General features: G+C 37.6%; 3 protein-coding genes across 4 annotated transcripts; 1 reads left to right on the top strand and 2 right to left on the bottom strand.

Annotated features, from left to right (window-relative positions):
• Positions 1 to 255: 255 nt before the first annotated feature.
• On the bottom strand, positions 256 to 2,192 carry LOC145223440 (uncharacterized). Its single transcript, XM_080089865.1, has 4 exons — positions 1,850 to 2,192; positions 1,573 to 1,787; positions 752 to 1,288; positions 256 to 678 (listed from the first exon to the last, which is right to left on the bottom strand). The coding sequence occupies exons 1-4, from the start codon at positions 2,190 to 2,192 to the stop codon at positions 256 to 258; spliced, it is 1,518 nt and encodes a 505-aa protein (XP_079945991.1).
• A 2,692-nt stretch (positions 2,193 to 4,884) lies between these two features.
• On the top strand, positions 4,885 to 10,776 carry LOC145224907 (galactosylceramide sulfotransferase-like). Of its 2 annotated transcripts, none has more exons than XM_080091520.1 (7): positions 4,885 to 5,297; positions 5,637 to 5,826; positions 6,746 to 6,897; positions 7,009 to 7,203; positions 7,400 to 7,547; positions 7,701 to 7,817; positions 8,848 to 10,300. In XM_080091520.1, the coding sequence occupies exons 3-7, from the start codon at positions 6,758 to 6,760 to the stop codon at positions 9,157 to 9,159; spliced, it is 912 nt and encodes a 303-aa protein (XP_079947646.1). In that variant the 5' UTR covers positions 4,885 to 5,297; positions 5,637 to 5,826; positions 6,746 to 6,757; the 3' UTR covers positions 9,160 to 10,300. The 2 variants fall into 2 exon arrangements, with proteins under 2 accessions (XP_079947646.1, XP_079947647.1); XM_080091521.1 differs by lacking the exon at positions 8,848 to 10,300 and adding an exon at positions 10,307 to 10,776 and having other exon boundaries at positions 4,897 to 5,297.
• Positions 10,777 to 12,955: 2,179 nt separating this feature from the next.
• On the bottom strand, positions 12,956 to 19,961 carry LOC145223439 (galactosylceramide sulfotransferase-like). The gene is made up of 6 exons (XM_080089864.1): positions 19,905 to 19,961; positions 18,871 to 19,022; positions 18,483 to 18,677; positions 18,195 to 18,342; positions 17,429 to 17,551; positions 12,956 to 13,207 (listed from the first exon to the last, which is right to left on the bottom strand). The coding sequence occupies exons 1-6, from the start codon at positions 19,959 to 19,961 to the stop codon at positions 12,956 to 12,958; spliced, it is 927 nt and encodes a 308-aa protein (XP_079945990.1).
• Positions 19,962 to 21,989: the final 2,028 nt, after the last annotated feature.

Below are 21,989 nucleotides of genomic sequence, written 5' to 3'. Positions count from 1 at the left end.
CTGATATCGACTGTGTCGGATGAATACACGGGTATTTCCAATATGCGTCAATTAGCAGTAACCAGTTGTAAACCATGAAGTTAATTGCATGGTCAACATGTAACCGACTCCACGGCTTCTCCGGACTCATCCATGGATGCAAGGCGACTTTTGATGGAGCGTTCTGGTATACTGCACATGTATTGCATTTCCGGGAGAGATCAACGATATCCCTGTCAATGTTTGGCCAGTAGACTGCTGTACGAGCCAACTGCTTCATACGCTGCATACCGAAGTGTCCTTCGTGTAGTAGTTTAAGAACTTTGGTCGAATACTTTCAGGAATCACCGCTCGTGAGCCGTATAGTAGACATCCGTAGCATGTGCTCAGTGATTCTTTAATTTTTCGAAAACTCTCTGCTGGATCATCAATATCCTCTACGCGAAATTTCGCCGGCCAACCTTCTCGAGTGTAACGCATCACCTTGGTCAGTGTAGGATCTTTGGCAGTCTTTTCCTGCAAAGAATACGAATCTGATGGTTGAACTTGTAAACTCAAAGTCCGAATAATGCAAACGGTATCTACATCGTCAGCACTTTCTTTTCCATCAAAAACTGGATCTTGACCCACAGGTAAGCGGCTTAGAACATCGGCATTTTGATGCTCTGACGTTTTGCGGTAAACTATGTCGTATGAAAACTGATTCAAGAATAATGCCCATCGAGCTAAACGATTGGCTGCAAGGGCTGGAATAGCCTTGTTTGGCCCAAACAGCGACAGCAGAGGCTTGTGATCGGTCACAAGGATAAATTTCCTCCCAAACAAGTATTGATAGGAACTTCTTTAGAGCGTAAACAATTGCTAGAGCTTCTTTTTGTATTTGACTGTAATTTCGTTGACTGTCGGTCAATGTCTTCGATGCATTGGCTATCGGCCGCTCGCTACCATCTGGATAACGGTGAAACAATACAGCTCCGATACCAACGTTAGAGGCGTCACACGCAATTCCAAGAGGCAACGTCTGGTCAAAATGCGTGAGCACGTTGTTGGATGACAACATACATTTCAGTTGCTCAAATGCGTCTCGTTCTGTTTCGTACCAATTCCACTCCACGCCTTTTCTTGTAAGTTCATGTAACGGCTCCGACACTGTTGAAAAATTCGGTGGCATGAACTTGCCGTAAAACTGCACAGAACCAAGAAACAAACGACTTGTTGAGACGTTGTGCGGTGGAGGCATTTTAATGACGTCATTGACTTTTGCACCTTTTTCTACTCCGTCCTTTGATATTATGTGGCCCAAATACTCCTAAAACACAGGTAAGGTCATCCATGATTTTCTGAAAATAACTTGGGAGCAGAAGATATACCAAACGGCAAAACGTTTTGCAACAACACACCACGGTGCGTTCTAAGTGCTAATCTCTTTCTGCTTTCGGGGCCTAGCATGATTTGATTATACGCATCCGCGAGATCTATCTTTGTAAAACCATGTCCACCTCCAAGTCTTCGTATTAATTCGTCTGGTAGAGGTAATGGATGACGATGAGTTTTAAGTTGAGGATGAACGGTAACGGAATAATCTCCACAAACTCTTAAATTAGTTTTGCATGTTCCAGGTAAAACTGCTTTTCGAACTGGTACAACTGGAGTTCCCCATGAATTAAATTGAACTGGCGTCCAGATGCCCCTCGATATGCCAGCGTCGTAGGCCTGGTTGAGATCATTTTGCAAAGCTATTGGGATCGCTATGGGCTTGCAGAATATAGGCTTTGTCTCTGGTTGAAAATTTATTTCAAGCTCGTAGGCTTTTAAACAACCAAGTTCAGATTTAAATAAGTTTGGAAAACTTTCGCAAAGTTTTCGGCACTCTGTGCAAGATTGGTTTCCACAACTTTGTCGATAATGTTAACCAGTTTTTCTTCGTGAAGAATGTCGTCCAAAGAAATGTGCATCTTCTTGATGGCGTCACGACCTAATAGATTCAGCTTAGGGATGCTTGAAACAAGTAACGTAATGTTACAATCCTTGTTTAACTGGGCATGTCTCGCCATAGCTGTAAAAGAACCTAGGATTGGCATGGGATGATCTGTAGCAGATTGATATCGCGTATCTGGGTTTCGAAGCTTCGGCTTTCCAAGACTTTTCCAGGCCGCAATGGACAGAAAATTTCCACCTGCAGCGGTGTCGAGTTCCATGATGCAAGTTTTCATGTTGATAGAAATTGGAACCTCTAATTTTGGAACTTTAACTACTTGGTTTGAAATATTCTTTACAGTAAACCTGTCGACACATTTCACTTTTATCGATTCGTGATACGCTTTCTTCCTGCAGACCGACTGTAAATGCCCACGTCGTTTGCAAAAACTGCGAATTGAAGCCTTAAACGACATTCACTTGCAAAATGGCCCTTCTTGCCACAACGATAACAATTATATGAGCTTGAATTCTCGTTCTGGAGCTCTGCAGAAGGAACCTCCCGGTGTCGCTGATTCCTTGGACGAAACTTGCGCACCTTGTTTAACTCACTTTGTTGCGTCCCTTAAACGGTTTCTTTAGCAACTCTAGCGGCGTCCTCGGTCTCCATGGCGACTCGAACAGCTCGTGCAAAAGTCAACTCGTCGCTTTTAATTTTAAATACGGCCTTTAAGACTGCTTCATTTTTTTACGGAACAATTAAAGCGTGTACGAAGTGCCTCATCTAACGGATCCTTGATGGATGGAAAATCACAGGTGCTGGCGTCTTGACGGATTCGTGCAGCCAGTTCCTGGATTGCTTCTCCTGGTTTGCGCTTCATGTCACTCCAGTAGCGAAATCGTTCCCGCACAACAAAAAGTTTGGGATCAGACTGGTTTTTCATGAAACCTACGATTTCCTCCATCGTCAAATCGTTGACTTGCTTCGGTGGCGAACTTTGACCTGCTAAATTGGCCAACAAGTTATAAACCGTACTTGTCTGGTTGGTCAAAAACACTTGTGCTTTGCGGTCATCAGACACAGCATGTGTCTTGAAAAACGTGCGAATTCTCGACCAATAATGTTCCCACAATTCCATGGTTTGGTCAAATGCTGGAAAATTGGGCGTGGCTGTGCTTGAACTGGGCGTGGCGGAACTTTCAGATGTCGACGACTGCTCTAAGAAACTCATCAATGTTTCCATTTGGTCTTGATGTCGGCGTTCTTGCTCTTGGTGTCGGCGTTCTTGCAGTTCCATCTGTTTTTGCATGGCTTCTAAAAATTTCTCCATTGTTAGAGATTTTATAGGACCAAGCTGCGTTTACCTCGTTCAACTGGATCCCATCCTCGTCGCCAATTGTTGTATTCTTCAAGTTGTTGTATTCACGACACCAAGTAAACGGAAGGAAAATAGAATGATTCAACTAAACATGCGCAGCATTATATAGGCAACAGGAAACCATTAACATTCTACGAAAACTACGCCAGATTAGGGTAACTATGCTTGTGGAGTTTAATTGCAATGTTAGGAATGTTACTGCGCTATTAGGGACACAAGGCTCGAAATGAGCTGCTAATTAAACACAATGTTGGAAATTATATTGCAACAATAGAAATCCTTAACATTTATAAATACAGAGTAGAACGAAGTTAAGATCACAAACACACACGGGTAGCCAAAAACGGAACAGATTTAGCAAACCACAGATAAAAAAGCTTTGTCAGCTTGATTTGACTTTTAACAATCAGGAAAAACTATTAAACTCAATACGTTACAAAACACCGACAAACAGTGGGTTTACTGGGTCAATTAAATTTTGCAAAACATTTCGATTGATGAGTGTACTTAGAAAAATAGGTTTGTAAAGTTTGTGTTTTACTTAAATCCATGGTCAAAAAGTTACAATCAGACAGGTTCGAAAATCTTTGAACCGTTTATGTTTTACTTGCAGCTTCGAAAGGCGGTTGCAGCTCTTCTGATGAGTTGCTCATGCAAAGAATGTTTAAAAGTTAACGACTAACCAAACGAAAGTACCCAAGTATTTCGTTCCTCCAGGAAAAAATAAACACTATAAGAGTTTTTTTGGGGGGTTGACCATATTCGGGAAAACTGGTCGGAGTTGTATCCAAAATTTTGGTTTGGGTAACGAGCTTAGGTTTAGATGTAACCTCACCCAATGAGCTGAAATGTTTGGAACAACTGTTATATCACATCAAAGGAGAAACTACATTTATAGGAAATTGTGATTTATTCGTAGTTTAGTATCACAAGCAAATGTTTAAAATTTAGAATTAAGTTTCGAAATGTGGTACTCTGGCTGCACCATGCAGTATGTACAGCTAATGTCCAGTCACCAACTACAATGATGACCTTCTAGTAATAGTTGGAAAGTTCAAAGTCCGCAACAGACTTATCATGTAACTTAATTTTAATGCCCTAATGCTTTTATATATATTTCAAATTTGTTTGGGATTTAGTGTAAACGATTTAAACTGGTACGGATAAACCAGGGGTGTACAACCTGCGGCCGTACGGCCGCATTCGGCCGAATAGAGGATTTTGTGCAGCCGTGCACATGTTTATTGAAATATATGCACTGGCGGCCGTGACGTAAAAAAACTCTTTTGCTAAATATTTTGACTTTCAAACTGCTTCCAATAGATTTTGTAAGACTAAAGAATATTACCAGCCTAGTAACCCTGTGCGTCACACTTTATATACGCCTATTGTGTGCAAACAATGCAAATAATCAGTCACCTCTTGCGTCACAATATAGATTATGACGTCATAAATAGCTCAGACTGGTCGTCAGACTGTTTAGCTTAATCTGTGGATCAAGTTTTAAATTATCCGGGCTTTTTAGACGCCATTAGATGGTTTATGTATGTGGTACAAGCCCTATTTTCACATAATAAATTTAAAAACAAAAGCAGGCAGGTAATTGGCGGCCGTTGGTGAAATAACGATCTGCGATGCGGCCGTCTTAGCAAAAAGGTTGTGCACCCTTGGGATAAACAATAGACTGGATATTTCACGCAACACAAAAAGAATCCACGAACGTACAAAACACTCCAGATTAGTAACTGGACCACAATGGCAGGAAACTGGTGAATAATAGCAGGACGTAATAAATGGATTCAATGGATTAACGACATGGCACTTAACTGTTTCATATAAACGGTAAGCAGTAAGATCAGAAATGCAGAAGATTTGAGGTAAGCTCATTTTTTCAAGCAAAAAAGCACTATGGAAGGTTATCGAGGCAGCATTTTGATGTTCTTCGGTTTAGTGTGTGTAGTTTATACAGGTATTAACCAATTGGAGCAACGTACCCTACCACATGTATACAAACATAAGCAGGTAATTTCTAACCATCGGATATTTAAAGGTTAAATCAGCCACAAGCCTTAATTCAAGATAAGACCTTGTAAACCAATGCATAAAACAGCCAACAGAATATCAATTGAGACAGCTCATGAGCTAAACGTAATATTAAAACCCCGTTTTCCCTTCATGTGTTTAATTTAACTTCTTTGAGTGTGGAGTAGCATTGTGATCAAGGTCAAGAAACGAATATTCATTCATTTAGGGTCAATGTAAATCAACCAGCTTTTTTGGAGATTTTGCATCAACAGAGAAAATAGCTTAAAAATCGATTGGAAGGGACTAATTAAAAATACTTATGTGTTTTTTGGCCAGATTGTATCAAAAACTAACGTTGTCGTGACAACTGAAGAACCGAATAAAGAAACCGAACAAGCGGTTGTTCCAAGAAAGAAGGAGAAATGCAAGTCCCCGGTGTCAACATTCGTGTACATTAAGACCCACAAAACCGCGAGCACTACCTTACGTGGCCTGCTGCTTCAATATTACGCACGTCACCACAAATGTAAGTTGCCAAACTCGAGTTAGTTTTCTATTTACAGTCTTAGCGGAACAAATTCCACAAGTTCATTAAAAAATACAATTTCGGCAAATTCAAATTCTAAACCCACACCAGGGCCACTCAAACTTTCTTGCTCTGCGACCCCATTTTAAAGTAGAAATTTCTACGCGACCCCTTGATGGGTATAGCCCAGGGGTGCACAACCTTTTCGCTACGACGGCCGTATCACAGATCCTTATTTCACCAGCGGCCGCTTATTGCCTGCTTGCTTGTGTTTTAAAATTACTGATGTAAAGAAATACGTATGTATTATCTGTTAAGATACCATCTAATGACGCCTAAAAAGCCTGAACAAATTTCTAACTTGATACACAAATTGACAGCCTTTGCTTTTATGACGTCACAATCTATATTCTGACGCTTGTGGTACCTGCTTTTTCGCATTGTTTGCACACAATAGGCACAAAAAAGTCTGGCACATATGCCTACTAGGCTGGTAATACTCTTTTACGTTCCACAAAATGTGTTTAGAGCCGTTTGAAAATCAAAATGTTTGGCGTTTTTATTTACGTCGCGGCCGACAGTACATAAATTGTAATAAACATGTTCACGGCCGCACAAACTCGTCTCTGTACGGCCGCAAGGTTGTGCATCCCCGGTAATCGGTATAGCCTCTACAGGGGAATGATGTGTAAACAATAAATGTACGCACGTATACCAAGCCCTGACCTAGACCAAGCTAGAATTTATTTTATAATTAAGCCAAATTAATTTTGAAAGTTATGTTTGTCAATGTGAAATTACGACACTAACTGCCGACTGTGAAGTGATGGTCTATTCAAATTTGTTTTATAGAAACTTAAGCCAGAACTTAATCTCGACTTGCAACTAATTCTAGTATTTGCAATCGTTTCCTTTGCAGCAAAACACCAAAATGTTTTTCGGTCCATTCGTTGGAGGATACCCTGGACGATTTCGCTGCATTTTTAAATATCCAGAAAACGCTACCTATTCAACATGGCACATTAGATTCAATGCCGAAGAAATGCAAACATGTTTTCCTCCTGAAACAAAGCAAGTAGCAAGTAACACATACATTTTAGCAACCATTAAAACAAATAAAAACATCCAGCAATACTTTGCTTTTATTGGCGTTTGTGTCAAAAATGATTTGTGTTATTTCAGGTACATCACTATCATCCGAGAACCATGGGCAGCGTTTCAATCTGGATATAGTTATTATGCTAAGACATTCCAAGACAATAAACATTGTTTTGGAATGCCATTGACTTACGTTGTGAATGGACAATATATGGACGTCCAAACGTTCCTGCTAAAAGCATCGATTTTGCTTAACGATTCTGTACCATGGTACTTCAGGTGAAAATATTTTGCGATGTAATGTATTTTTGTTGCAGCTAAAACAAATCTTAATTTAAAAAAAAAAAACATTTGTCAACACAGAAACTATGTGCTTTTGGTTTTTCAAAGTTTCGTATTTTCATTGATAAAAATATACTTCAAAATGATAACGTTGTATCAAGGTTTAGCATTTGATATTTTTGAAATGTTTTAGATTTCGAAATTATCAATCACATGATCTTGGGTTGGATCCAATGTTAACTGATAAGGAGGAAATCGAAAAGCAAATTCAGAAGTTAGATAATGATTTGGATCTGGTCATAATCAACGAATACATGGAAGAATCGTTGGTTCTATTAAAGGTACACAAACTGTTTTTTAAAATAGCTTGCACGTTGAAACATACGGAAAAGTAATATACCAAGTTAATTTTTTTAATGCTAGCAAAGTAAGATTTAAAATTTCCATATAGCAACGAGTTTTCTGTATTTGGCAAAGTGAATATTTTTTGTTAGGATACCATGTGTATGAACTGGGACGACGTGCTATTACCGACACGGGTAAGTTCAAGAAGAAAAACTCCTTTCAAAACGGATGAGCACAGACAAGCATTCCATAAACTCAACCACATAGTGAGTGCAGTAATTGACTACATATACGTAATAATGTTTATTAGCTTTAAACAACAGTGATCGACACTATAATCCTGTAATGTAAATAGCAGTTAACACAAAATGTCAAGTAAACGCGAAAACTACAACTGAGAAAAGCAACAAGAAAACGAGAGACTTTAAGCGGAACTAAGGAATGTGTTTAAACTACGCAAGAATCCAAATCACCCTTAAGGCAAAGAGTGAGCAAAATACAGAGCGGAGCCCACGAGCGTAAATTGCTTAGTAGCTCGCTGCAGTGAGTGACGACAAGCTGCATTTGTGCAGATATGTGTTATTAAGGATTTTTTTCTTGTACAAAAAAATGCTAAAATTGGATCCAAAGGTTCGATTTTCGACAGCGAAATTACTGCATGATAAGACGTGTCCCGAACAACCCCGTTTTATTCCAATATATGCTCGAACAAGGCCCGAAACCAAATCCAACTCAAAAACCACACCGGCTTCATTGGTGATTGTAACGGACAGTAACGCTCCCCTACAACAAAAACATTTCCCGCCGTTTCAACCATTGCACCATACGTGCATTGTTACGTCACAACTGGCAAGCTTGTATATGTCCAACTTTAACAGTTTACTTTGTTTCTACAAGAGCAGTCCAGTTAGTGTTGCAGTCAGGGTTGCCAATTTGGCGGTTTTGCCGCCAAATACCTCAAAATTGGCGTTTTTTGAAAGTAGTTGGCACCAAAAATAGCAACTGGCGGTTTGGCGGATATTTTTGTAAAATTTGGCGGTTTGTGGAAATGGTTGGCACCTAATTGTTTTATTTGGCGTTTTTGCTTTTTGCAAAGGTTTGCGCTTCTGATACAACAAATTACGGCTTAAATCCGCTAGCTGCGCCATTACATGGGTAGGTTCTGTTTCATTGAATTCCCGTATACGTCACACAAGCCCTTTTTGACAAATCAATGCAACAATTAAGAAAAAAATATTAATTGTGGGCTAAAGGCAGAGCTTGTTTGACATCATAATCATAAAGTTTGTGTTCCAGAAAACGTGTCAGCGCCGGCAAGTAGCATCGAGTTCATTTAGTTTAAAAAGTTCAACAATGTCGCCAGTCAGTAATGCCGTGGTTGGGAGGATTTTTTCCCTTGTAACATCTATTAAAACCAAAACTAGGAATCGAATGCAGTTGTACCTTCTTGATGCCATTGTAAGAATCAGAGCGGAGTTGATACTGTCTGGTAAATGTTGTAAAGACTTTGTTGCATCGCCAAAAATGTTACATGACTTTACTTCAGATAAAATATATTCTACTGAATATGGCAGTAATGATGTTACTGGTCTTGAAACTTTAATGTGAAAATATCACCAAACTTGTTGTTGTTGTTGTGTCGTTACACGTCGTTAATAGATCATGTTATAAAAGTGAGTGTCTGTGCTGTAAGGAGACTGATTGTTTGTGGCAAAACTGGCCATGTTAGGGAAAAAGTATCATCGCCAAGTAAAATGCTTAATTGTGAGTAAACAAAATCCTTAAGGCGGCATTTTGTGCGTATGCAGGGTTCAGGGCAAAAACGATGTTTTAGAGTGATTTTTAAAGAATTGTTGGTAAAACTAATTTAAAATGTACACCGCCAGGTGGTGCTCTTAGAACTTTCTGGTTCTGGCCGTGCTGGAGAATAAAGTTGCTGTTTTTGTAACTGCACGGTGTACACTGGTAAACGGTTATGCGTAGATATAATTATAAATTCTCTACTGACCAGATTTTAAGTATGGACCAGTTTATAATACCTATTTAGCAATATATATATATGATAATACTCGTTATATTGCTATTTCTGTAAAATTGGTTTGGCGGTATTTTTGGCATCAAACATTTTTGGTTTGGCACTTTTTTGTTGTGTTTGGCGCTTTTTTGAGAGTTTTTGGCACTATTCTGCGTTTTTTATCTGGCAACCCTGGTTGCAGTGGAAGCCGAGTTAGTTATGAGTGTATTAAGTTGTGTTTTGGTGCATACTTTTATATGCTGTAAGTAAGATTGTTTGGACTGTTTTGTAGTTATGACGTTCTTTATTCTATTTGGTTTAGGTGGTCGAAAATCGTTTTAAATCACTTTTCATTTCAATAAAGTGCATGTGAAACTGACCGCTCTTATTCTGCCAGTCAAGAGAATGAAAGGTAGAATTATAGCAACAATGCTTGAATTCTACAGTGATAATTATACATTTTTATTGCAGCTTTATGGTAAGAAATATACATTAAAAACTTTCGTAACGATTTTCAACAACGCAAGAAAAAACTTTCCAATTCTCTAAAATTAATAAACCTATTGAATTTAGAGAAACTTGAAATGGGTGATTGTAAAACTCAGACCAAAATTACATTAACTCTTAGACCAAATAACAATTTAAAATAGCTACTTTATAACTCATTTTGGTTGTGTACTAATTTTAACTGCTTGTGTGCAAACTTTTTGTTGAAAACAAACGTATCACTTCCTGTTTCAGGACATTGCACTTTACGAACACTTTAACCGAACCTTATGGAAGCGCGTAGAAGCTTACGGACGAAAACGGTTTGCAGAAGATTTGGAGAAACTTCGTGCTGGTTTACATAGGTATAAGCGTGATGTTCAGGACATTGATAAAGAAATGGATGAAGAAAGCTGGTCTGAACTCGTGCCTGGAACTGATAAATGGAAAGCTGCCATGAGAAATCACATGATATCGAATGCCGGAGACTGCTATGTACCCAAATGATTAATAAATATGTTTTGAGTTGTCTAGTTTTCGTTTAAACCCACATAAAACGAACAATTTTGTTCAATAAACGTTTTGTAACAAAAAGTTCCAACAATATTACCATTAGATATCGCCAAGGTTGCCGTCCTTATTTCTACAATTTGTCCTTATTTTAATGGCAATGCTTGTATTGAAAAATGTATTGTATTTTTTCTAAGAAATGCCATTGTTTTTGACATGAGTCGTTATTTAGTCTTACTTCAAAGAATTACAAGTCAAATCCCTGCTACAAATAAAAGTAAACCTAGACCTGAGCTGCCGTAATACACGAAGTATCTTCTGCGCTCAGGGAGTTGTTGGAACATATTGTTCTAGGAAAAAATATGGCATGTGATATGATAGGCTGGTATAATGACAACCCTGTATATAACCATGCGCTAAATGATCACATACTATGTTGAACACTTGGTTCTCAAAGTTTTAGTGCATGTTGGCCGTTTAACAACAGATTATTACGAAAAAACAGTGGTTTCCTAGCGGTGGTACACAAGGCTACGCGGCCTTCCAAGTGGTTCGTAAGCTTATATTGACGTTAAATTAATATTTTATGATTAACATTAACTTTTTTCTGTACTATGTTACAGCAAGAATTAATTGCCTCGCTTGGCTGATTTATGTTCAGCGACAGAGCATGTGCTTAGAAAAGCACGGTTTTGTGAGCTGCGTTGGTTGCTAGGTTTTACAGTCAAGATAAGTGCACTTAATTCACGAATTTAGCCTATTTTCTTTAAGTCTTTTTGTTTATAGTAGAACTATATAATACTAACAACGGGTCTGAACAAGCCTATCGCACTGGTTCTCAAATGGCTCTATTGCAATTTATCTCGAGGCATCGCGGTCCATAAAGCTCAATGAAGATTTAAAATTCGAGTTAAAAACAGTAGAACAGTGGTTCTTAACCGTTTTTCGATCGAACCCCAGGGGTTCGGCAACACCGAATCAGGGGTTCGACGAAGGTCTTTTTGAAATACAATACAAATACTCGTTTTTGTCAAACTTTAGGGTCTATAGTTGAAAACGGCAACTTGTATTTGCCAAATGTTAAAACACTGGAAGGTTAAACTTAGGCGGGTGTTTTGAATTGCTCTAAACAGTTTTTAAAAAAGAGTATTACCGGCCTAATAACCATATGTGTCAGACTTTTTGTACGCCTATTGTGTGCCAACAATGCGAACAAAACAGGTACCACAGGTATCACAATATAGATTATGACATCATAAACACTTAAGACTGATCTCCTCGCTGTGCTGCTCAATCTGTGCACCAAGCTAGAAATTAATCTGGGCTTTTTGGGCGCTATTAGATGGTAAATACATGATGTAAACCAAGTAATTGAAACAAGAATGAGCAGGTAAATGGCGGCCGTTGATGAAATGAGAATCTGCGATGCGGCCGTCCAAGCAAAATGGTTGTGCACCCCTGCACTAAAATTTTATTTTATTTTTTTGACGTAACAAAGAGCATTGTTCGCGTTGTTCGTAAGCAGAAACACAACAAAATTTTGTTGGCAGCAAAAACTTTATACAATGCTTCATTTTGGTAAAAACTAAAAATTGCCGGAATTAAAAAAATCATGAAACAAGTTGCTTGTACTATTATGTCAAAATTTAACAAAATGACAAACAGTAAATGTTGCCACTACGTTTGAACAAAAACTAATTATGACCCACCAAACAAAATGGGTTAAAAACCTAGGATGTAACTTTGGGGTTCGACCAAAGTCTGAAGAACATCGTAGGGGTTCGGCCGTTATGAAAAGGTTAAGAACCACTGCAGTAGAAGATGTTACTTCCCACAGGATAATGCAGAAATATAGCTGGATTTACAAAATTACGCACAACCGTTAGTGATGCAACGAACCCGCCTCAATAGGTTTGGGGCAAAACCGAATATCCGACCGAATCAGGCCAAACCTAAAATCCACTTGCGTTTTAACTGATGGAGGTGAATTTGTTTATGACACTTTGTTAAAAACAACTTTGGCAAAACGTCAGCTGAACAAAACATCGAATATTGTGCAGACAATGTGTTTCGTGTTCTAGCATGACGTGGATATTAAAAGTTTAGTTAATAATTTTATACACTAAAAAGTTCAACGTGGACAAAACTGCATATTCTGTCGAGTTTAACTTTGGTGCATCACTAATAACAATCATCCCAAGGCAGTTTGTGACATCACAGACACGACAAAAACACCAGGAGTATGCACATACAATTGCCTTTCTGTGTTAATTTTGTTTGTCTATGGGAAAAAAAAATTAATAATTTATATTTGACAGAGGATAGATGCTATCAATAATGCATAGCGCTTATGAAGGCAAGTGTCTGCGCTGTAAAAGTTTTATTACACAGAATTTAAGTAGGTATGTAGCAGTCTCCAGCGTTTGATATCATATACTTTCTTAATGCATTCATCCATTCCTTGCCTTTCGGTTCGTATTTAGACCAGTCACTTTCGCCTTTTTCATCTTCGGCATCTGGAATCTCCCGTTTGAATTTGTGTGACTGAGCACGAAGTTTCTCTAAGTCTTCTGCAAATCGTTTTCGTCCGTAAGCCTCCACTCGTTTCCATAAGGTTCGGTTAAAGTGTTCATAAAGTGCAAGGTCCTGAAATGCGATGTCATTATTTATTATTGTTGAAAGAAAGTAAAGATATGCCGTTCGCGCAAAACACAACCCGATTTCAAAATCTGGGTCATAAGCTATTTTTAAGTTATCCCGATGGCGAGACTAAGTTTGCTGATCGGCACGAAATGGGTAAACGCGGTGTGTAAATTGAAAATGAAATAATTGCAAATTCTATGTGAAACAATGCGCCTCAGCCAACACTATTTGGGCATAGTTTTGGATGTTTCATATTTTATACCGTATTGTGACGGACAGGTAGACAAACAAGTGACAACTGTGGAATATTACCTGTCTGGGATAGTTGAATTTCCCAGGATCTGCCCCTCTTATCCGGGAGCATGCCCACAAGAAGAATAAAGCGACATATTTTACTTTCAAGCTAATTATCCTAACCCCGAGATAAAAGTTTAGTGTTTGTTACTTTTCTGCAAATAGTATTCATCTTATGTCGACGATAACTAAATAAATGTGTAATTTTCTATTAAAACAATTGAAGCAACAGTGCTTCCTAATCAGAATCAGGCAACAATAGTATTAAACGAAATGTAACGAGTGTAAACATAAAACCAAAACTTAAGTAATAAAACCAACACACAATGAAACAGCAATTTGCTACAAGCGCTAGCTTATTGCGCACGGTCTAATGCAGTGGTTCCCAAAGTGTGGGCCATGGCCTAGGCCACCAAGACATTTTCAATGGGCCACAGAGCCATTTGAACAGATTCTACTGTTTTTTTTAATACTGTAGATCAGTGCTCTTCAACCGGGTATACTGTATACCCAAGTGTATACCGCATTAAAACTAGGGTATACGACTGAAGAAAGGTATACGAAGGGAATACAGCTGAGGTCAGTGTTACTAAACGTCGCTATTTTTATGAAATGCAGGAGGACATAGCATGGTGACCTATGTGAGACTGACCTGCTTGTTGTAAATATTATTGCGTCAGGTTGGGATTATTGCGTCAATAATGTGAATTATGAAGCAAAAGCACAAACCTGGAGTATCTGTTAAGGTTGAACAATGTACTTTCTGAAATTTTACTTTTAATATTCCTGGAGTAAAGGATTGCGAATACAAAAAATTGAGAACACGTCAACACCACACCACATGAGAACAAGTCAACACCACACCACATGTCCAAATCGCTGAAAGAATGCAGCAACAAGCCAGCCATTAAATCAACTTCTTACGTTTACACACTTTTGTATGCTAAATTTCCTGGACGTAGCACAGGGGGTGCACAACCTTTCCACTGTGACGGCCGCATCGTAAATCTTTATTAACAGTGCCTGATAGCCAATTTAATTTCTAGCTTGTTACGTAGAACAGTCTAGGGATCAGACTTTACTGTTTATAACTTCACCATCTAAATTGTGACGCTAATGATGCCTGTTTTCGCATTGTTTACCCATAATAGGCTTACAAAAAGTCTCAAACATGCGGCTTCTGAGCTGTTAATATTTTTTCCAGCCCCTCAAACTAGTTTTGCAAATCCAAATATTTCAGTTTGCATGTTCACGGCCACAGGTTGTGTACTCCTGACCTTGTATAACAATAATTCACGCGACCAGGCAAGTACCTATTGGTAGACTGTTACTTTCTGTGCACATTTATAAATTGCTGTGTGTAGGGTATACAAAGTTGCTCAAAAATTGTAAAAGGTATGCAACGGGGAAAAAGGTTGTAGAGCACTACTGTAGATATTATGCGCTTTGATTTGAAAAACATAATATTTGCAAAACAATAATTATTTAGGAAGAAAGGCCATTGTCTCCTAACAATGGGTTTTAGCTGCTGTGTAGGAGATAGCAATTCAAAGTAGGTGAGTGGTAGGGCTGTTATCATATAAAGGATTTGAATTTTTCAAATAATCAAATAATTTTTTTCCTTTCAAATCAAATAATCAAATAATTCAAATAATTTAAAAATCCAACAATGTAAGCCCAGAACCGTTAAAGAATCTAAAACTTATTAAACATAAATGCAATGTGGTTGTGCTCTTAGTCATTAAATCGATGCTAAACATTTTTTGATAAAAGAAATTAGTTCAGACATGCACAGACATTTGGTTATACTCCGTAATTTGGCAGAGCCACGGGTATTTTTTCACATCATTGAACAGGTTTCTCTGGGACACTTGGTTAATTAAACTTTGGTCTTTAACATTTCAATCACTTGCTTCAATAACCTTAAATGTAAATGTTACTAGGTGTAATTAATACCAAAATATAAGCTAAAAAGTAAATTATCATGCTTTAGTCCAATATATTTTGGGAAAGGGTATATAATGCTGGTTACACATGTTGCAGTGCTTTTGTTTACACTCCATTTCATAAAAATGTCACCAATTTGTCAAAATAAATTGATTTTGCACCTAAATTAAGATTTACTGCATAGGAAAAAATTGTTTGATTATTTGAAATTGCGTAAAAAATTATTTGATAAATTTTCAAACATTTACAAATTTCAAATAATCAAATAATTATTTGTTTGATAACAGCCCTAGTGAGTAGTCATGTACGTGAATAGCGCGAATTGAGAAGTAGCCATTTATTGAACTATAATACTTTTCAGAAACCGAGAATTCCGAATCTTGTAGCCAAATTTCAGGAGCATGTATCTCATTAAAAATAAATTTCAAGAAACCATTTTGCTGTTTTTGAGTTAAATTTTACATGGAAATTGTTTGTTCCCAAATTTACAGCACGTGGTGGGCCACGAATTGCTATTAAATAGAAATTTGGGCCACGGAAGTTTGCGAACCCCTGGTCTAATGCAAAAGTGCGTCTAAGCTTCAGTTTCCAATCCCAACCGTATCATAGTCAGCGGGGCATGAAATTCAACTTAGGGTCCGCTTTGTTTTGTTGATTTTTGGCTATATTCATCATTTGGCCAGTAAAAAGCACTGGAATTAACGATTATAAACCAAACCAACCCTGTTACAACGTCAGCCGTTGCAGTTAAAAGGACTTTGTCACTGATTGTATTGTGCAGCTTTTATGGAATATAATTTTTTCGCGACTGCTTTTTCTCAGCTTATCTTGGGCGAGTTGGTCCTCAGACGAATAAAAAATATAGGACTCTTATTGTTAAAGTGGAATCATCAGATGTTGCATCTCGAAATGGCAGCGTAGCAAAATAGTTTTGGGTTTGATCCATTTGCGGGGAAGTAGCCGGCTTTGACAAAAATGGCTCAAGAAATCAAAAAAAACTCAAGATGAGTTGGAGCACTGTGCGGTGTTTTAAACAGAAATGTCGGGGTTGTGTGAAAGTAAAGTGCGCAATTGACTTTCTGGTAGTATACAAAAAAGCGTCATTTTACACTTTTAATTTCTTCTTGACGTAGGTTATTGAAAACAGTTTATAGAAACATACACATTAACTCATAGCTTGTTACAGGGCTGTGGAGAGCAAAACATGTGATGGTGCAAGCAATCTTCGGGACCCCTACTTGAACACCATAGTCAGAACCAGATCGGCTTTATCACAAGAGAAAATAGGATAGCAGATACGATACGGTACACAGTCAAATCATTAAAAAGTACGGTACGCAAAAAGCGCCGATAAGGACGGTGCTGTGCTACGCATCACCACCAGAGGGTACCACCTTACTAAAAGCGCACCTTACCACCCTACTCGTACGCAAACTAAATGTTGATTAAATGGTAATTTTTGGATCGTTTCCATTTGCAAAGGATATTGAAATTGACCGACATCTCCATTGAAAGCTGATTTACACAAGATTTCATCGCAGTGCCACTTTTCTAAACCAGGAGTCAAAATGTTGATGACTTCGCTACTTTACATTTTGTGCTTACATGGGTAATCCAGTGAAAGGGGGCTTACACGCGCTCTTTGTCTGTAGTTACACTGCCCTTGACGATAAACAAAACTGCCATTTAACCTGGGTCAAAAAATATAATATGTAGACCTACTCGTAAATCAGTTGTGCCAAGGCCCAAGGCTTGCCAACCGTCTTATAAAATAGCGCAAAAAATCAGTATACGATATACGTTCTTCCAACGAGGTACGGAGTACAGTCAACGCAATACGTACCGTACCGTACTGCCATCCAGAGAACCAATATGCTATACTGTACAATAACTAACTCGTTTCTTGCTTCATAAAATACGTAATAGTGTAGTGTATTACTACACGATATTGAAAACCAAAAATAAACAGTTATCGTTACTTACCATGCTGTTAAGTTTGAGGAAAGCTTTTTGGTGCATTTCTGTTTTCATTGGCTTAAATCCTGTAATATGTTTCTGTTTCGTAGGTTTTATGCGCACATCAGTCCAATTCATACACATTGTATCCTAGTCGACACAAAAATGTTTTAAACATTACAAAGAGTTTTTTGGAGAATTTGGCCGACATTTAAGCTTACTATTCAAGGAAAAGTATTACAACTGTTACTTTGTACCTAGAAAATTATTAGCAATTGAGACTTGGCAATTAGGACAAATCCTAAAACGTACAAAACACACGTATTTTGATTTTTAGCTGTAGAAAGACTCTTAAAATAATTTTATCAATGTTCTTGTTTTGTAACGCACGACAGTTTGATATAAAATGTTTTGTGGCGCAAGGCAGACTTTGCAAAGACATACAACTATCAGAGTAGTTTTATGTTTACTTAATCTTGATTGGAACGAAGTGGTACAATAAAGTTAATTGTGACAGGGGTCAAAATCACGGCTTGTCACACCGCAAAAAAAATATTGACGGTCACATTAGCTTTTGATCTTTGTGCTGGAAAATATCATACGGGGCCAGTAACCGCTGGGCCACGTCCTTTAAACGAACGCCTACTAACTAAGTAGTCTACACTATACGGGAACACAATACAGTTTGTTTTATGCTATATGCTTTTAAAAATATGTGATTCAATTGGCTGTTAGTTTGTTCATGCAACATTTTAATATGACAATACGGCAACAGCACCTTAGATATATGTACCTTTAATAGAACCATCGATTCTTCCATGTATTCGTTGATTAACACCAGATCCAAATCATTATCTAACTTCTGAATTTGCTTTTCAAATTCCTCCTTATCAGTTAACATTGGGTCCAACCCAAGATCATGTGATTGATAATTTCGAAATCTAAAGATCCAAATGACTGCACTTTTTTGACCCTAATGACTACGAATGACTGCGCTTTTTACCCAAAGTTTGAACAATTTGACCTAAAGTTTAAGCAATAAATCCTATCGCGTCCTCAAACAAAAAACAAGAAGTATTACCTGAAATACCAAGGCACTGAATTGTCAAGCAACTTTGCTGCTTCAAGGAGGAACTTGTTGACCCCCATATTTTGTCCTTGCAAAACGTAAGCTTGAGGCATCCCGAAACAGTATGGATTGTTTTGAATTTTTTTTGCATAATAATCAAACGCCGATTGAAATTCGGTCCATGGATCCCGAATTATAGTGATATACCTGAAATTTCACAAGTCAGCATGTATAAATGTTGGTTCAGAGAATGGCGACGCTACTTTTGTCGCAGGATTCCAACTTAGTTGGCATAAATAAGCTCCAAAATTCAACACCAAAATAAAAAATATATTTGAACTAAATTTTTTTTTTTTTGTAAAAATTCTGTAAAAAGATATGAAAACTAACAACAACATACTTTGTATCAGGTGGAAAACATTGTTGCATTTCTTCGGCATTGAATCTAATGTGCCATGTAGAATAAGTCGCATTTCGTGGATATTTAAAAACGCAACGAAATCGTCCAGGGTATCCTCCAATGAATGGACCGATAAGGTTTTTGGTGGCAATCTGCCAAATAAAGGTATACCAGAAACTTGTTTAAATACAAACACCGCAGCACCGAAAGCTGGTTAGGTGACCAAAATGTTTCTTGAATACAGTAATGATAACAAAATATCAAATCGTGTCATAACGTTTCATCCTTGATAATGAGTAGATGTTTCTAAGCAAAATCATGTTACGTATAGACAAGCATTGCATCTTAAATTGAAAATATAATAAAAAGTCGTTTTTTTGGACATATAATATGAATAGAATATTATATAACCAAGATAAACCAGATGAGCGGTTAGAAAATAGTTGCGTTCAAATCAATTTGAACGTAAAAAGTCTGAAGTAATCCATCGCTTTTTATGTACATTAAGTTTTTATGTCAATGCTTTTACCCCATTTTTTCATCCCGTGCATCCTTCACAAAGTGAAGTCATGCAGCCATGGTACAGTTAATATTTTCCCCAGCTCGGCTCGTTAGTTTCCAGGCCCCCCTCGACTGGTCCCACCAACGTTTTCTCAGTCGTATTACGTACACAGTGCGCCAAACCTTGTGGGCTATCGTCACATACCGTTTCAATATACAGTGTAGTTGCAGTGTAATATACATTCACCTATTGATTCACTGTTAAACGCTCCATAACTTTTAATGTTTCTCAAGCAACTGTGTCGCTATGTATTCTTTCACCAAGCGAATTAAATAAACTTAACTCAATTGCGTTTTTCGCCGATTTACAGACTTGAAATGTAAACACTGCTTGAACCTTTCCCGCAAAGTGACATTTTAAAGAAAAAAAAATACATTGAAACGTTGCGTTGTACTATGACACACATTAAAAATGATACACACAATGCAACCCTGTAAAAATAAATACTGCAAAAACTGCCTTTCGTACTTACTTGTTTATAGTGACCCCAATATGAACCTTTGTGCTTGTCTACCCATGCGGCTTCCATGGTGCACCCGGGGTAGAAATACGATTTTCACACGAAAACTATAATTTTAAGTAGGATAAGGTACTTTACTTACACTTTTAAAGCCATGACGTTGATGGTAATTTTCAAGCAAATTTCTCATCATGCTGCTGGCTGTTTTATGTGTTTTAATGAAAACGAATTCTGAAACTGGTGACTTGCATTTCTTCTTTATTCTCGAAACAGCTGTCTTGTTAGATTTTTGTGCTGCTTCTTTACTGATCCGAAAAGCTGTTTTCCCCAAAGCAACCTGGGTTAAAATATTTGCATTTATTTGAGTTAAAATATTTACATATATTGTAATGCTAATTGGCATTTTGAACCGTGATCTTATTGCGGATTTATCAACTGTGGTAAATCAAGTGTGTCATAAAAAACATAATACAAGTTGGACATTAGCACATGCAAGTATAACTGTATGGCTCCAACGTATCCAAGCGTAGTGCCAAACTTTATAAAGGTTTTTTTTTAACTTGTAGCGACGAAACGTGCCCTTACATTATCCCGATTTGTGCTTATCTGTTTTGAAAAAAAATGTCAAAATGATTGATTAGGGTAAATCGAGTACCTTTTTAAATTTGTTCAAATACGTGAAATTGCTCCAATCGGGGACTGATCCCAATAAAGCGATCGATAGAACACATATCAAGATAAGACAAATTGTCACTCTCGAGGCTTTCATGGCATTTGTCGCAAAGTAACCAATGAAAACCAAGCTTTGTTTACTTTACCAAGCAGAAAGGTGAAGTTTTTATTGCTTGAAAATAAAATCCTAAAAATCAAGTGCTTGAAAAGTACATTGCCGATGCTTCAAAGACACTGCATTGGTGGAATTGGGAGTGATGTTATAACTGCTTTCCCCAATGTCAACACAGCAGAAAGGTTTGCGCTTATGTACAAGTGCAACAAAAAAATCGGTTAGTAAAAATGCATTTGGTTTCATTACTAAAATACAATAACAGCTTAATGAAAAATTGTTAGTTATTCTACAGTCATGCAAAACTTAACATCATTTCACTGAAGAGTAGTTGCTGTAGTGTAAAGGAACGAAAAACAAAACTATACAAAAGTTACATTTTCAGGGATTGCAGCACACATTTGAACATGTGCTTTTCGTGTACTTGTTGAAGTAGCGTAAATATTTATGGTTGGGTTGAAAAAAAATTCTAATTTAATTTCGTCCATTTTGATCGACCATGTGGCATTGTACAGAATGGCCGTTGTTGGCTAGACCAGTAGGCACTGAAAAAATCTGGCCTGTATTAACACAACACGGCTTGTTTTGTAAAACTGTAGCAGAAAGTTTACTTTAAGCAATTTTATACCAACCGTTTAAACGCTATGATTCACACAGTGAGTGTATTGATTAAAAAACGTATTTGAAAGCCGACAATATCTCTATTTAGACCACCTTTTTGGCGCAATCGCCCCCTTCCTGGAATTTAAATCAAACTGAAAGTGAGAATCGACCGTCTCCATTGCTAAACAATAAGCTTTACTAGCAAAAATGCAATTGTTCGCGCACAATTGTAATGTTTTTTTTGTCTTGCCTGTGATGTCAGATGCTGTGTTTGGACCATTGTTATGCGCAGTTTTGCAAAACTAGCTAAAATCTTGCAATCAGCTTTCGTTTTTCTGAAATACACCTTCAGGCTAAGGACCGCCGGCCGTCGAAATAATGGCAAAGGGACCGTTTAGAAAAAATAATGAAAAGTTTGAGAACCACTGTTTTACATTCAAGTACTGGCTTGTATCTTTTTGCTTAAAACTAAAATCAATTTCATAAAATATAGAACTGCTTTGTTTTCCGGCTGTTTTTGTTGCCCCACTCATAAATGCGTGCTCAATTTCGTGCTCAATAAGTTTTTACTTAAGTTAAACGAACAAGTTCATGATGAACAACGCATGGTTTTGTCGATAGAAAATATTGCATATACATCTGATCTCTCCCGAGTCCAAACTGAGAGTTTAACGTTTAAAACAGTTAACGTTTGCTATGAACCAGCGGCG

Source organism: Phallusia mammillata, chromosome 4, assembly GCF_965637545.1.
Source record: "Phallusia mammillata chromosome 4, kaPhaMamm4.hap1.1, whole genome shotgun sequence".
Lineage (NCBI taxonomy): Eukaryota > Metazoa > Chordata > Ascidiacea > Phlebobranchia > Ascidiidae > Phallusia > Phallusia mammillata.
Note: the sequence above shows the minus strand (reverse complement) of the source record. Positions and strands in the feature narration are given on the sequence as shown.

What these genes read in the sequence shown, in the direction of transcription:
- LOC145223440 (XM_080089865.1), bottom strand. Translation starts at nt 2,192, where the DNA reads ATGAAAACTTGCATCATGGAACTCGACACCGCTGCAGGTGGAAATTTT. An exon ending in CATGCAAAACTAATTTAAGA is followed by an intron (nt 1,289 to 1,572) that starts GTTTGTGGAGAT and finishes CCTGTGTTTTAG; the next exon opens with GAGTATTTGGGCCACATAAT. An exon ending in CACAAGCCTCTGCTGTCGCT is followed by an intron (nt 679 to 751) that starts GTTTGGGCCAAA and finishes TTCTTGAATCAG; the next exon opens with TTTTCATACGACATAGTTTA.
- LOC145224907 (XM_080091520.1), top strand. Translation starts at nt 6,758, where the DNA reads ATGTTTTTCGGTCCATTCGTTGGAGGATACCCTGGACGATTTCGCTGC. An exon ending in TCTGTACCATGGTACTTCAG is followed by an intron (nt 7,204 to 7,399) that starts GTGAAAATATTT and finishes GAAATGTTTTAG; the next exon opens with ATTTCGAAATTATCAATCAC. An exon ending in TCCATAAACTCAACCACATA is followed by an intron (nt 7,818 to 8,847) that starts GTGAGTGCAGTA and finishes TTTGTGTTCCAG; the next exon opens with AAAACGTGTCAGCGCCGGCA.
- LOC145223439 (XM_080089864.1), bottom strand. Translation starts at nt 19,961, where the DNA reads ATGGAAGCCGCATGGGTAGACAAGCACAAAGGTTCATATTGGGGTCAC. An exon ending in ATTGGGGTCACTATAAACAA is followed by an intron (nt 19,023 to 19,904) that starts GTAAGTACGAAA and finishes TTTATTTGGCAG; the next exon opens with ATTGCCACCAAAAACCTTAT. An exon ending in TGTTTTCCACCTGATACAAA is followed by an intron (nt 18,678 to 18,870) that starts GTATGTTGTTGT and finishes GTGAAATTTCAG; the next exon opens with GTATATCACTATAATTCGGG.